The sequence below is a fragment of the Solanum verrucosum genome, unplaced genomic scaffold, assembly GCF_900185275.1.
Source record: "Solanum verrucosum unplaced genomic scaffold, falcon-dt-bn FXZP01000007.1, whole genome shotgun sequence".
Classification (NCBI taxonomy): Eukaryota; Viridiplantae; Streptophyta; class Magnoliopsida; order Solanales; family Solanaceae; genus Solanum; species Solanum verrucosum.
Genome location: NW_026020177.1, coordinates 1,217,482 through 1,233,429, shown reverse-complemented (window position 1 = coordinate 1,233,429; position 15,948 = coordinate 1,217,482). Strand labels below are relative to the sequence as shown.

The window sequence follows — 15,948 nt, the reverse complement described above, 5'->3', positions numbered from 1 at the left end:
AGAAAATTAGAAGCAAGAGAGGAGAAAAAGGTCAAGAACCCTAGTTCAAGAACACAACAAGTTTACTTCTTTTTCAGCCCCGAAATTGAAGGATTTCTCCGTGGAATTTGTCACCAGGTATGTGGGATTTCACTAGCGGGTTTCTTTCGCCCATTAGGTCCCTAGAATTTAGTTAGGTTCTTGATTCCCTTATTATGAATAGATCTAGGGATTCTAGAATTACAGCAGATCATCATGAATTCGTTATTAACATGTTCCAAATCAGATTATCATGTTATTACATCGTTTCTCGCATAAATTTCAGAACCCTAGCTTTGTATTTCAAATATTCGAGTTATTCAGTTATACATGCCTCAATTATTAATGCATCAATATCAGTTTTATTAATTGCATTCTCAGTTTGCAGGTTTAGTATTGAGTTATCCAGTATTTACAAAAATTCAGTCATAACGAGTTAACCACTTAATTCATTGGGAGTAGCATAATAACGAGTTGGATTAGGGTTTAGCGTACCCATATAGTCCCATAACTATGAGACACGTAGGTGTAAGTCCCATTTCTGGGAAATAACAGTTAGTGATCACGCCAGCATGCGTCTATACCTTTGGCCTGGTATATTGGGTCCTCTCGATGAGGCGTATACATCGGACTCCACATTTAGCTCATGTGGTTTTATTGTCTACTATTATTAGCTACTACAGTTCAGTCAGATCCTATTGCATTGACCATTTATCAGTATGTCCAGTATTCAGTTTCAGCATGTCATAAATGGGTCACTGCATTTACTTATCTCAGTATTCAATATCTATATCATGTTCAGATTATTTCATTGTTTTATTGCTTTGTTTAGTTATATGTTATTTCAGCTTTCCTCTATCCTTCAAGTACTGACACATACGTGCGCTACATCTTCTCGTGATGTAGGTTCAGGTTCCCAGCATCCAGATCACGCTTTGATCGATTCCCAATCTTCAGTTCAGCAGCATCAGTGGTAAGTCCTCATTCTTCGGGGACTAGTGACATGTTTATGTTTATTGCTTTTAGTCTTTAGTTTCAGTTTTGCTAGACCTAGTTAGGGCATGTTCCAATATTTCTAGTCAGTTTAGAGAATTATTTTAGACATAGATAGATTCAGCTTAGTAATGAGTTAATATCTTCCTTGTATTAAACTCATCAGTTTTCATTTATCTCAGTTATAGTATATTGGTATTCCCCATCTTTTCATTATATTTATGATGATAGCTTCTACTCAGTTTTTGTTATTCAGTTTATCTTAAGTATGCTCGAGATCGTGCTAGCAGGGTTAGCTTGGGATCACTTGTGGTCCTAGGTCCCGTGTACGCGTCTTGGAGGTAGCTCGAGGAGTGACAAAATCTATAATTCGATCCGTTGAACGTAGTTTCTTGGGTAATTATCATTGGGGAAAGGTTTTGATATGTGATTTAAGGTGGAAGAAACCCTAACCTAGGTATGGGGATCAAGGGTTTGACATAGGATTGATAATGTTGGTTATAATCCAGGTAATTAGGCCTCGTTTATTGATCCTTGCATTAACTGTATGATTTTAGACAACGAACAAGCGGGAAGAATCCAGAAAGGGAAGATTCAAGTGCCTTAGGGGATTCAAGTTTGGATTCGAGGTAGGTGATTGTCACGCCCCAAACTCAAGGGGCGCAACTGACTCCTAAAGCCAAAACTCAGGCCCGAGCCGACCCTGTTGAACCATTTGCTACTAGGGCATGGCAGTCACATGCAATTAAGAAAACAAATAAGTATATCTCGGCTTAAAACTAAGCCCTCGGCCGGCAAGGCCCCTGTCAATAGATCTACAAAAGAACCAGCTACTCCCAAGAGTTCATATAAAGAAATATCCAACTAGCACAGAAGTCCTGATTGGGCCGTCGAGGCCACCATGATATCTATACCAAAACTAAAAACAGGTAAATATCAATACAATACATGAAACAGCTCACAAGCTTCAGCAAACCAACAACATAGGCCAGCATGGCCATAACGTAGTTATAAACCCCACACACTAGTCTGCAAGCCTCTAAGAGTAGTAAAGATTGGTGAGACAGGGCCTGAGCCTACCCATGAGAATATATACAACAAAAGGTAACAAACCTCCCAACTCTGGCAGCTGCGGAGAAAAGGGGCTGACCAATGGGATAAAAGTCAATCCTGCTGATATGGAGGTCTACTCGGTCATCCATCAGGACCTGCATGCATGAATGCAGTGCCCCTAAGGCAATGGGGCGTCAGTACAAAATAATGTACAGAGTATGAAAGGCAATAGACTATAATGAGGTATCCTGATATACCGGAATAATCTGATAAATAAATTAAGGATAAGATAATTGCACTGACCTGCTTCTAAATCTAAATTTATCAAAAATAATAAAACAACAACCTAACCAAGCCCCCATATGCTCGGTAGGTACAAACAGCACACAAGACCACCTACTCAGGCCCCCATAAGCCCGGAAGGTGCCAATCAGCCTGTATACCCCTATCGGTAGTCCCCTAGCCCCGCAGGCAGTCACATAGCCCTCTTATGCATCAACATATCATATAGACAACTCACAGCCCTTTTGGGCAACAACTTGGCCCTGTAGGAAGCACATAACGTTCTTAGGCGTTAATATATATCCCTGTAGGCAACTCATAGCCCTTCTAGGCATCAATATAGCCCCGTAGGCAACTCGTAGCCCTTCTAGGCATCAATATAGCCCTGTAGGCAACTCATAGCCTTTTTAGGAATCCATATAGCCCTGTAGGCAGAACATAACCCTGCTAGGCATAGATCACATTCCTGCAGCTAACAACAATAGCCCAAAGGCAACAATAACAATCCAATAGCTAAAAGTGAGCAATTTAATTATAGGCAACCTATACAAATAGCCTCTAAGTCGTGTCCAAGATACGAATGTTACTATTGAATAAGAATCTCGATAAGAGAGGATTATACGCACTCGAGCAGCCAACAATTAACAATAATAGCTATAAGAATAACAACGATAACAACTCAATTACATTGCTCCTATGCTTTAAGGAAACATGCCATAGGAAGAGAATAGCCTTAACATACCTTTTTCGCTAAATTCACGTGGCCTAAAGACTTTAACTCATAACTCCCTCGATACTACAACAAGGTAGGACCATAATCAACACACAAAATAAAAGATACCATGACAATACAATAAAAGATATGTATTTCGTCGCAAATTGCTATTTGTTGCTTATAAAAGCTAGAGTCGATGAAAGAACGGTCTTACCTTGATCTTAGGTTCGTAATTCACCTCAAAACCTTCAAATATACTCAAACCCCTGCTGTCCCAACACTAAAATATGATATGCTATGCAATCGATAAAACAAATTATACCACGATGTTGAGCCCAACGCGTAAAACAACTTTCCTCAAGGACTTACGTCGAGAAAATCTATATTTCACTTGATCCTAAAAATGGGTTTCTATGTATTCTCTGTATATTTAGCTTAAAATGAAGAAAAATACTCGAAGAAGAAGATATATACAACTTTCCACCGACATAGGGCCCCACCTCACGTGCCTGCTTGTGCAGTCCCACAAAAATGTGAATATCTCTCTATTCTGAAGTCGTATGAATGAACGGTTTGATGCGTTGGAAACTAGACTCGTAGACCTTCGATTCAATAGTTTGTGGGCCCCATAACTCATTATAGATTGGGAGAAAACCTCCATGAAATTTGACCCAAATTTCAGAGAAATCTTTAAGAAGGAACTTACGATAACTTCCGCCAACTTTTATTTTGCCACTTACGTAACTTCAAAACTTGAGATGCAACACTTGAACACTTAAAATAGGACTTACCACATGATTCTTAATTTATTACTCACCCTTCTTGTCTTTCCACGAAGGTACGAGTTAATTTAGACGTTTTGAAATGTCGAGGTGTTACATTCCTCCCCCCTTAGAAACATTCGTCCTCGAATGAAAAATCTGAGGCACACTGTTCAGTCTTTAGGACTTGCCAGAATTTAGGCAGTTTATCCTTTGTAAATTTCACTATCCAGGAACCTGAATGCAAAATTTCTAACCTAGGCGTCTCACATGACAACATAAATAGCAAAGCGTTATAGCTCCACCACAACAGAGCGAGCAGACATACAACGACAACCACAATAATAATAAGTAATAGTATATATATATAGGTATCTTACCTTATTTCCCTAATATAAACTGATATGGTATCACCCTGGGGTATGAAACAAGTGAGGATATTTGGACCTCATGCCATCCTCAGCCTCCCAGGTCACCTCTTCTCTATTTTTATTCCTCCACAATACTTTAACCGAAGCCACCTCTTTGGTCCTCAATTTATGGACCTGCCAATCTAATATAGCAACTGGAGTCTCCTTGTAGGACAACTCCTCTGTGATCTGAACATCCTCAATTGGGACAACCCGAGAAGGGTCTCCTACACACTTCCGTAACATTGATACATGGAAAATGGATGAACAGATTTTAGCTCTGAAGGCAATTCTAACTCATAAGCCACACGTCCTTCCATCCGAAGGATCTGGTATGGCCCAATGAATCTTGGACTAAGCTTTCCCTTTTTGCCAAATCACATAACACCCTTCATAGGCGAGACTTTTAAGAATACCCAATCATCGACACAAAACTCTAAGTCCCTTCGTCATACATCTGAGTATGACTTTGTCGGCTTTGAGCTGTTAGCAACCTCTCCCGAATGAGCTTAACTTTCTCCACTGTCTGCTGGACTAAATCGGGTCCAATCAACTCTAACTCACCTACCTCAAACCATCCAATGGGGGATCTACATTTTCTCCCATACAAAGCCTCATAAGGTGCCATCCCGATGCTAGAATGATAACTATTATTGTATGCAAACTCAATAAGAGGCAAGTGGTCATCCCAACTTCCCTTGAAGTCTAGCGCGCACGCCCGTAACATATCTTCGAGTGTCAAAATTGTTCGCTCAGCCTGGCCATCTGTCTGAGGGTGAAAGGCGGTACTAAGATTAACTTGTGTCCCTAATCCTTTCTGGAAGGACTTACAGAAATTGGCGGTAAATTGTGCTCCTCTATCAGAGATAATAGATACTAGGACACCGTGTAGCCTAACAATCTCTCTAATATAGAGCCCTGCATAGTTTTCGGCTGAAAAAGTTGCCTTGACTGGTAAGAAATGGGCTGATTTTGTTAGTCTATCAACAACTACCCAAATAGAGTCAAACTTGCAATGAGATCGAGGTAATCCTGTAATAAAATCCATATTAATTGCTTCCAACTTACACAAAGGAATGGCTATCTCCTGAACTAGCCCAGCAGGCTTTTGGTGCTCAACCTTCACCTGTTGGCAGTTAGGACACTGCGCCACAAACTCAGCAACGTCCTTTTTCATCCCCTGCCACCAATAGATCTCCTTAATATCATGGAACATCTTCGTCGAACCAGGGTGAATAGAATAACGGGAATGTTGTGCCTCTTCCATAATTCGATGTTGAAGCCCTGCAACATTCGGAACACACAATCTACCGCTATATTAGAGGACTCCATCTTCTGCTATATCAAATGCTAAGGACTGTTGATCCTGAGCCTTAGCTCTAAGCTAGGATCCTTTGTTGTCATGATTTTACTTCTACAACTAGAGATGATACGGCTGTATCCTGAACTGTGACCCCACTATCGTCTGCCTCTAATAATCTGACTCCCAAACTAGCCAACTGATGAAGCTCTCGCAGTAGCTCCCGCTTCTTAACACCTAAATGGGATAAACTACCCACAGATCTTCGACTGAGGGCATTGGCTACTAGATTTGCCTTTCCTGGATGATATAAAATATCCACGTCGTAGTCTTTCAGTAACTCAAGCCATCGACATTGTCGCAGATTTAACTCTTTCTGTCTAAATATATATTGAAGGCTTTTATGATCTGTGAAGATGTCAACATGAACACCATACAAATAATGTCTCCAGATTTTTAATGCATGCACAACTGCAGCTAACTCTAAATCATGGCTCGGATAGTTCTTCTCATGTTTCCTCAACTGTCTTGAAGCATATGCGATAACCTTACCATGTTGCACTAGAACACATCCCAACCCAACCCCAGAAGCATCACAGTACACCGCATAGCCTTCTGAACCCTCTGGCAATGCTAGAACTGGTGCTGGTGTCAACCTGTCCTTTAGCTCCTGGAATCTATGCTCGCAAGCCTCAATCCACTGGAACTTAGCTGCTTTTTGAGTCAGCTTCGTTAATGGTGCTGAAGGTGAAGAAAACCCCTCTACAAACCTTCTGTAGTACCCAGATAACCCCAAGAAACTACGAACCTCAGTTGGAGTCATAGGTCTGGGCCAAGTTTTTATGACCTCAATCTTTTGTGTATCAATCGCAATACCTGCATCTGATACAATATGGCCTAAGAAAGCGACAGAGTTCAACCAGAACTCACACTTAGAAAACTTTGCATAAAGTTCTTAATCTCGAAGAACCTGAAGGACTGCTCGCAGATGATTTGCGTGCTCAACTTTTGAACGTGAATACACCAAAATATCATCAATAAATACAATCACAAACAACTCTAAATACGGCCTGAATATACTATTCATCAGGTCCATGAACACTGCTGGGGCATTAGTTAATCCAAAAGAGATCACCAAGAACTCAAAGTTTCCATATCTAGTTCTAAAAGCTGTCTTTGGAATGTCTTTCTCCCGAACTCGTATCTGGTGGTAACCTGATCTTAAATCAATCTTCGAGAAGCACTCAGCACCTTGTAACTGATCAAACAAGTCATCGATCCTCGGAAGGGGATACTTATTCTTTATAATGGCCTTATTCAGCTGTCGATAATCGATACACATTCTTAGTGATCCATCTTTCTTCCTTACGAATAACACTGGTGTACCCCAGGGTTAAGCACTAGGTCTGATAAAGCCTTTATCCAGCAAGTCTTTCAGCTGACCCTTCAACTCTTTTAGTTCAGCAGGAGCCATTCTATAAGGAGGGATAGATATGGGTTGTGTACCTGGTAGCATATCGATAGAAAAATCAATTTCTCGTTCTAGAGGGATACCAAGAAGTTTGTCTGGAAATATATCTAGAAACTCATTAACTACTAGAATAGACGGAAGCGTCGATGGTTCTGCATCTATATTATGAACACGAACAAGATGATAAATACAATCCTTAGTAATCATCCTCCTCGCCTTAAGATAGGAAATAAACCTACCTTTTGGCGTTGCTGTAACGCCTTTCCATTCCCGAACTGCCTCTCCTGGAAGTGGAATCTAACAATCTTTGTTCGACACTCAACATTAGCATAACAAGACGCTAACCAGTCCATACCCATAATGACGTCGAAATCGACCATCTCTAACTCTACAAGATCTAGAGAGGTCTGACGGTCTATAATTTCTACCGTGCAACCTCGATAGACTCTCTTGGCAACAATAGACTCACCAACTGGGGTAGATACAATAAAGGGTCGATCTAATGACTCTGCTACTATACATAACTTCCCCGCAATAAATGGAGTCACATAAAACAGAGTAGATCCAGGATCTATCAAAGCATAAACACGATGGGAGCAAACAATCAATGTACCTGTCATAACATCTGGTGATGACTCTGAGTCCTGTCGGCCGGCTAGTAAATATGTACGATTCTGGCCACTACTAGAACTAGATGCTCCCTCTCTGCCTCTGCCTCTACCTCTACCTGCTGAAGTCTGGGGTCCACGCCCTGTAGACTGTGCTGATGAAGAGGAACCTACTATTGACCTGGTCGACTGACCTATACTACCCTAACCTATGGTCAGGTCGTTTCTCCACACATGCCCTTCATGTCCACAAGAATAACAACCCGTGGAACCCTGTTTACACCTACCGAAATGCAGCCTACCACAGGTTGCGCAACGCGGCGGTGCTGTCCTAGCCTGGCCTGAGGCTCTCTGCTGATAAGAGTCTGATGCTCGTGAGCCCTCACCTAGGCCTGACTGTCCCTGACTATAAAATCTACTACCCTGGAATTGCTGTGGTGGAGGTCTAGGTGGCCTAATAAAATATTGGGGTCTGGGACCACCCTGAAAATCTCCCTGCGAACCAGCGGGCCTAGCCCTCTTCTGTCTCTCTTTCTCGACCCTCTCACTCATATACTGTCGATGTCGGCAATCCTCTATGCCCTGTGCAAAGGCCTGAATCCGCGAGATATCCATATTATCATTTAGCGCAGCGGTAGAACAAGCCTCGATATAGTCTGCGTCAAGCCCTCCCACAAATCTACGCACCCTGTCATGCATCGTATCAACAAATGCTTGTGCATATCTAGCCAATGAATCAAATCTCAGCCCGTACTCTCGGACACTCATGCCACCCTGTCGGAGGTTCAGAAACTGGTCCACCCGGCCATCCCTAATCTCTCGAGGTAAATAGTGATCTATGAAAGCTTCTATAAGGCTATCCCAAGTGGGTAGAGATATATCTTTTTCCCTAGATCTCTCCCAACTTTCATACCACAATACTGCAATATCACGCAATCGAAATGCTGCTAACTCAACAGACTCAGTTGCTGAGGCATGCATGACTCTGAAGATCCTATGAAGCTGATCAACAAAGTGTTGAGGGTCTTCTCTGCGATCTGTTCCTGTAAACTGTGGAGGATTCAGGGTAAGAAATTCACGAACTCTCGAACTTCCGGGCCCTTCAGAAGGTCCGGCAATATCTGGTGCAACTGGTTGGCACTGTGCAGCTACTAACTGTGCTAACATATATACTGCACTCTTGAAATCCTGATCAAATGGAATAGGAGGAACTAGAGGTGGTACTGCTGGTGGAGCCGAAATTCCTGTAGCCCTCGGAGGCTCCTGAAGCTATGGAGAAGCTATAGGGGGCTGAGAAGATGTCACCCCCCGGGTCTCACAATGGGCCACCTCCACTTGTGCTACTTTGTCGGTACCCTCACTTGCAGTTGTATCTAAAACCTGGCTAGTTGTGGTCTGTCTAGTGTCAGTCATCTCTATGTGCATACAAGTATCAATTATAAGCCAGAAACCTCAACCCTTAAGACACCGCTCTATAGCACGAGGTGAGCAAAAGAAGGATAGTCATTCTAACATGCCCGACAGCTTCTTGTCTATCGAATGTGGTGCACAACACATTTATAAACAAAACTCTACTAGACATGGCTTGCAGACTCCCTAGGATACGACGTTGCTCTGATACCAAGTTTGTCACGCCCCAAAATCAAGGGGCGCAACTGACTCCTAAATCCAAAACTCAGGCCCGAGCCGACCCTGCTGAACCATTTGCTACTAGAGCATGGCAATCACATGCAATTAAGAAAACAAACAAGTATATCTCGGCTTAAAACTAAGCCCTCGGCCGACAAGGCCCCTGTCAACAGATCTACAAAAGAACAAGCTACTCCCAAGAGTTCATATAAAGAAATATCCAACTAGCACAAAAGTCCTGATTGGGCCGTTGAGGCCACCATGATATCTATACCAAAACTAAAAACAGGTAAATATCAGTACAATACATCAAACAGCTCACAAGCTTCAGCAAACCAACAACATAGGCCATCATGGCCATAACGTAGCTATAAACCCCACACAATAGTCTGCAAGCCTCTAAGAGTAGTAAAGATTGGTGGGACAGGGCCCCAGCCTACCCATGAGAATATATACAACAAAACGTAACAAAGCTCCCAACTCTGGAAGCTCCAGAGGAAAGGGGCGGACCAATCGGATAAAATTCAATCCTGCTGATATGGAGGTCTACTCGGTCATCTGTCAGGACCTGCATGCATGAATGCAGCGCCCGCAAGGCAATGGTGCGTCAGTACAAAATAATGTACAGAGTATGAAAGACAATAGACTATAATGAGGTATCCTGATATACCGAAATAATCTGATAAATAAATTAAGGACAAGATAATTGCACTGACCTGCTTCTAAATCTAAATTTATCAAAAATAATAAAACAACAACCTAACCAAGCCCCCATAAGCTCGGTAGGTACAAACAGCACACAAGACCACCTACTCAGGCCCCCATAAGCCCGGAAGGTGCCAATCAGCCTGTATACCCCTATCGGTAGTCCCCTAGCCCCGCAGGCAGTCACATAGCCCTCTTAGGCATCAACATATCTTATAGACAACTCATAGCCCTCTTAGGCAACAACATGGCCCTGTAGGAAGCACATAACCTTCTTAGGCGTCAATATATATCCCTGTAGGCAACTCATAGCCCTTCTAGGCATCAATATAGCCCCGTAGACAACTCATAGCCCTTCTAGGCATCAATATAGCCCCGTAGGCAACTCATAGCCCTTTTAGGTATCCATATAGCCCTGTAGGCAGAACATAACCCTGCTAGGCATAGATCACATTCCTGCAGCTAACAACAATAGCCCAAAGGCAACAATAACAATCCAACAGCTAAAAGTGAGCAATTTAGTTATAGGCAACCTATACAAATTGCCTCTAAGTCGTGACCAACATACGAATGTTACTACTGAATAAGAATCTCGATAAGAGAGGATTATATGCACTCGAGCAGCCAACAATCAACAATAATAGCTATAAGTATAACAACGATAACAACTCAATTACATTGCTCCTAAGCTTTAAGGAAACATGCCATAGGAAGAGAATAGCCTTAACATACCTTTTTCGCTAAATTCACGTGGCCTAAAGACTCTAACTCATAACTCCGTCAATACTATAACAAGGTAGGACCATAATCAACACACAAAATAAAAGACACCATGCCAATACAATAAAAGATATGTATTTCCGTCGCAAATTGCTATTTGTTGCTTATAAAAGCTAGAGTCGATGAAAGAAGAGTCTTACCTTGATCTTAGGTTCGTAATTCACCTCAAAACCTTTAAATATACTCAAACCCCTGCTGTCCCAACACTAAAATTAGATATGCTACGCAATTGATAAAACAAATTATACCACGATGTTGAGCCCAACGCGTAGAACAACTTTCGTCAAGGACTTACGTCGAGAAAATCTATATTTCACTTGCTCCTAAAAATGGGTTTCTATGTTTTCTCTGTATATTTAGCTTAATATGAAGAAAAAACTCGAAGAAGATATATACAACTTTCCACCGACCAAGGGCCCCACCTCACGTGCCTGCTTGCGCAGTCCCACGAAAATGTGAATATCTCTCTATTCTGAAGTCGTATGAATGAACAGTTTGATGCGTTGGAAACTAGACTCGTAGACCTTCGTAGTTCTGAGGAAAATGGGTTTTGAAGAAGTTTTTATTGATATGACCTGGAGAATCATGGCTAACAAATGGTACTCCATCATTATAAATGGCAAGAGACATGGTTTTTTTCCATTCAACAAGAGTTCTAAAACAAGGAGACCCCTTATCCCCATCCCTATTTATTTTAGGAGCTGAGGTTCTCTCTAGATCTTTGAACAGACTTTATCAAAACCCTCTCGATCATGGATTTCACATGAAAAGGAAGACCACCCAAATTAAGCACTTCAGCTTTACAGATGACATCATTATTTTCACCTTAGGAAGGAAGCATTCACTCAAGCTGATTATGAAGAATTTGGGTATTTATGAGCAGACTTCAGGACAACTCATTAATAAAGCCAAAAGTTAGTTTTTGCTTCCATCCAATGCCTTCAGGACTACTTCTGACATAATCAAGAAATAAATTGGCTTTCACCAGGAAGAATCTCCAATCACTTATCTTGGATTTTCTCTCCTTATTGGTAAACCTAGAATTATCTATTTCTTAGAAATGGTCAACAAAGTGGTTAACAGAATCACAGGCTGGCAGTAAAAAATGTTGAGTTGTGGGGGCAAAGCTACTCGGATCAAGCATGTCCTCCAGTCACTTCCTATGCATCTCCTATCAGCTATTTACCCTCCTTCAACCACTATTAAGAAAATTCAGGGCATCATGACTAATTTCTATTGGGGTTGGAGAAATGATAAGCAAAACTATCACTGGTCTTCTTGGAAGAACCTAAGTTTTTCTTATGATGAGGGGGGCATTGGGGTTAGACTCATTAGTGATGTTTGTCAATCTTTCTAATACAAACAGTGGTGGATTTTTAGGTCGAAGCAAACTTTATGGGGTGATTTCCTAAGGGCTAAATATTGTCAAAGATCTAACCCTGTGAGTAAAAAAAAGGGTTGTCAAGACTCTCATTCTTGGATGCTTATGACAAGGAATAAACACAAGATCGAGTCTCACATACAATGGAAAATCAGGTCTGATTCATGCTCATTCGGGTTGGATAATTGGTTAGGGGTTTGTCCATTGGCTATGTTCACTGAAGACAGCAACAGATTCAATAATACCACTGTCTCAGAATTTATAGAAGAGGAGCAATGGAATAGTAACAAGATCATTCAGCTAGCTCCTCAAACTCAGGTGCACAACATTCTTGCTACTTAGCTTCAGCTTCAACAGGGTATTCCAGATAAGCCAGTGTGGAGCCTCAACACAAATGGATTGTTTACTTACTCTTCTGCCTAGAATTCCATCAGGGAACAAAGAACAAAAACCAAGATTAATACCAACACATGGCATAGAAATATTCCATTCAAATGCTTTTTTCTGTTATGGAGAGCATTCAGAGGTAAACTACCAACAAATGAGAATCTTTCCAAGTTTGGAATTAGACCTGCAGACTGTGTTTGTTGTCAAGCTCAAGAACTGGACACCATTGAGCATGTTTTCAACTCAGGATTGTTTACCAAAAATGTCTGGAAGTTCTTTGATGTTCCCTTGGCATCCAAACTGACTACATTCCTCTTAATTACATGATCATGAGATGGTGGAACACTAATTACAGAAATGAGGCCCATAAACCAATCAACTCCAATCTTTATTTGTTGGAATTTGTGGAAGAATAGGTGTGCTAAAAAGTATGGAGGTAAACAATACAATATTGCAAGGGTTAAGTTTTTAGTGATCATGGATACGTTCAAACTTCTTCATACTTTTTTCCTTACATCACTTGGACTTCAAGTTGGAAAAATCTAGTCCAACTTATTGAGAATTGTACCCATGACACTAAAGTTACCTTTGTCCAATGGATTAAACCTCCTGATATGTGGGTTAAACTCAACACTGATGGAAGTGCATTGGACGATCAGGACAGAATTGGGGCTGGGGGTATTCTCAGAGATACTAAAGGAAACTTGATCTTTGCATACTCAGTCCCCCCTTGGGGGAAGGTACCAACAACCAAGCAGAGGTGGAGGCTGCTATCTTTGGTATAGCATGGTGTGCAAACTTAAACTACAATAAGGTAATTCTGGAAACTGACTCACAGCTGCTAGTGGACTGGTTATTGATCAGATCAGCACCTCCATGGGGCATTTCATCCCAAATGCAAAACCTCCACAGTCTCATCACTCACATCCCTCAATTCAAATGCATACACACCCTTAGAGAGGCCAATAATGTGGCGGATTCACTATCCAAACACAGCCACAAAGTCACCAGTCCTCAAGTCTATTTCACCAGACAGCAGAGCTCCCTAAGGAGGCAGCAACTAATCTTCAGTTGGAAATAGCAGGTATGGCAACTTTCAGAAGAAGAAAAATGAAGAGAATCAAGGAACCTCCTTGAATATTCTACTTTCCTATAGGCATATGTTGGAGTTGGAACTAGAACATTCCCTATTTTTTGGTGATCTGCAGTCATCTTCACATGGGCTATCTCTTGTCTAAGTTATAGATTTTATGAAGAGAGAATTCTCTTACTTGTAAAGGGAGAGTCTCACTTATTTACGCTTTCCTAGATTCTTTGTACCGAGAAGAGTCCTCTCATGTAGGTGCTTAGAAGATAGATTCAATTCTAGTATAGGGAAGAGTTGGAGAACCTTAGTAGGCTACTAACTTTTGAACCACCATAGGATCGGAGGTAAGGTTTATGCCCCCCGTCCTTGTATTTTTTTTTCTTTGCTTTTATTTATGCTAAGGTCTAGGGGTGCTACTAAGCCCCTGACCCCTACAAGGGTCGTTAAAAAAAATTAAAAAAAAAATCGAAAGAAATTATATTATTTTTTTTGTTTTCGTAGAGTGAGCTGTCCACGTGAAAATTTGAACTGCCTCAAAGAACTCTTGCTGCGTTAATTTTCTGCCACGTGCCAGCTACAATTCACATTCTCTTAATGGCTGCCACGTGGCAGCAACTGAAATTTTGAGAAGTGCGTCTATATGCATATGTATAAAAATATTATTTTATACACTTTAATGCATTAAGCTGCTTGCTTGGTTTTCTTCTTCAACCTTTCATCTTTAATTCGTTTTAGCTTCAAATTTCTTCATTTTCCCACCAAATTAATCCTACAAATAAAATATAATATTTAGCACGATCCATAAAATTTATGCTCAAAAAGGACAAATATAAATAATAAATGTGAGGCATATAATGATTAAAAATATGTATTTTGGCCTCACATCAATACCCCACACTTAAACTTTTGTTCGTCCTCGAGCAACCATTAAAGCTCATCCCAAAAAAAAAAATATTAGCAATGTCATCACTTTGGTTAATACAAACAATTAGGCCATATACAAATTTCAAAACATCAAGTAGACTTCTCAATCATTATGCAAGATATCCAAGTAAACAACAAACCTCTAACCTCCTAACCTCAAGGAAGAACTTTGAACTCATCAAATTTAAGCATGTTCACCTACTGTCATCAAAGAAAGCTAATAAAATCACCTATCAATCCTTAAACAAGTGCCCTCACAAAAAGAAATAGTCCACACACTCAATTCAAAAGATTGAATATAAATTAAGGACTTCATATCAAGAACAACTCTCACACTCACAAATAAAATTCACATGTATGCACAAAGAACCATAGCCTTGCCCATTATATACATCTCCACTAATTAAGCATGCTTGAATAGAATCAAATAGGACTTTAACCGGTTGTAATGTAGGCTAGGGGATGGGTAGGAAAACTATGTAATAGTGACTTACACTTCCTTAAGCACTTTGCAATTTTAGACTTCATCACCCATTATTTTCAGCCCTCTCTTCAACAATTATTTCACAAGTAATGTTCATCATCTCAAGAATGTTTCAATCTTTTTTTATTCTTTCTTTTTTGCGCCATTTTTTTTATTTTTTTAGCTAAGTTTTCCTTTATAATAGTCACCCTCAACTTACGTATTTTATATGAATTAAGGTGCACGATTCCCTTGGAAGGACCAGGGCCATCATCAATGTAACTTTTTTTTTCATGTCACATTCTTTTGTTCTCTTTTTTTTTTCATGTGACGTTCTTTCAAAGAGGGCTTTTAAGCACTTTTTAGCTATCATTGATTACCTTTTCACTCAACCATTCCTTTTTCTCAGAATTGATAATTAGAATAAGTCTATGTTATAATGCTCAAGGAAGCAAGGTGCAAAAACTAGAGATTAAACAAAATGGTCAGGGGCAAAATATGGCTACCAAAAAAGGCTACAGCCTCAAAAGGGCTAACTAGTGATAAATTATCTGAAAAGGCTAAATTTACCAGGCAAATAAAACAAAGCCTATTATCATCTCTTAAACAAAGCATCACTTTTTATTTCGCTTCAATAACATACAGGGCAAGTTCTAGACTTAAATGCAAAACATGAAATAAATAAATTCTCACCACAAATGGCATAAGTATCAATCAAGGTGGATCAATTCCACTTCTAAGAGAGACGGGATCATAACAAACTACAAAATAAAATAAGTTATATACAAAGTCATAACCATGAGCTTCGGTGTCAAAGAGTCTGCAATTTCCTTATCAATCAAGAATTCACAAGAAATTACTACTACAAATTTAGGCCTAAATAGCCAGTATCACACCACTCAAAAGGGTCTTTTCTTTTCTCTAAATAAAATTAAAAGAAAATTTATTCCTAAAAAACAAGACACTAGGTTCAAAGGGACA

The 15,948-nt window shown here is 40.4% G+C and overlaps 2 protein-coding genes across 2 annotated transcripts in view; both read right to left on the bottom strand.

The window, feature by feature from the left end:
- The window catches only part of LOC125829084 (uncharacterized), a 1,125,066-nt gene that overhangs the window by 857,273 nt on the left and 251,845 nt on the right, over positions 1-15,948 (bottom strand). The gene's annotated exons all lie outside the window — the stretch shown is intronic.
- LOC125829029 (uncharacterized) lies at positions 5,633-8,592 on the bottom strand. The gene is made up of 5 exons (XM_049508309.1): positions 8,525-8,592; positions 8,115-8,299; positions 6,341-6,429; positions 6,103-6,232; positions 5,633-5,769 (listed from the first exon to the last, which is right to left on the bottom strand). Exons 1-5 carry the CDS (start codon positions 8,590-8,592, stop codon positions 5,633-5,635), a joined length of 609 nt encoding a protein of 202 aa, XP_049364266.1.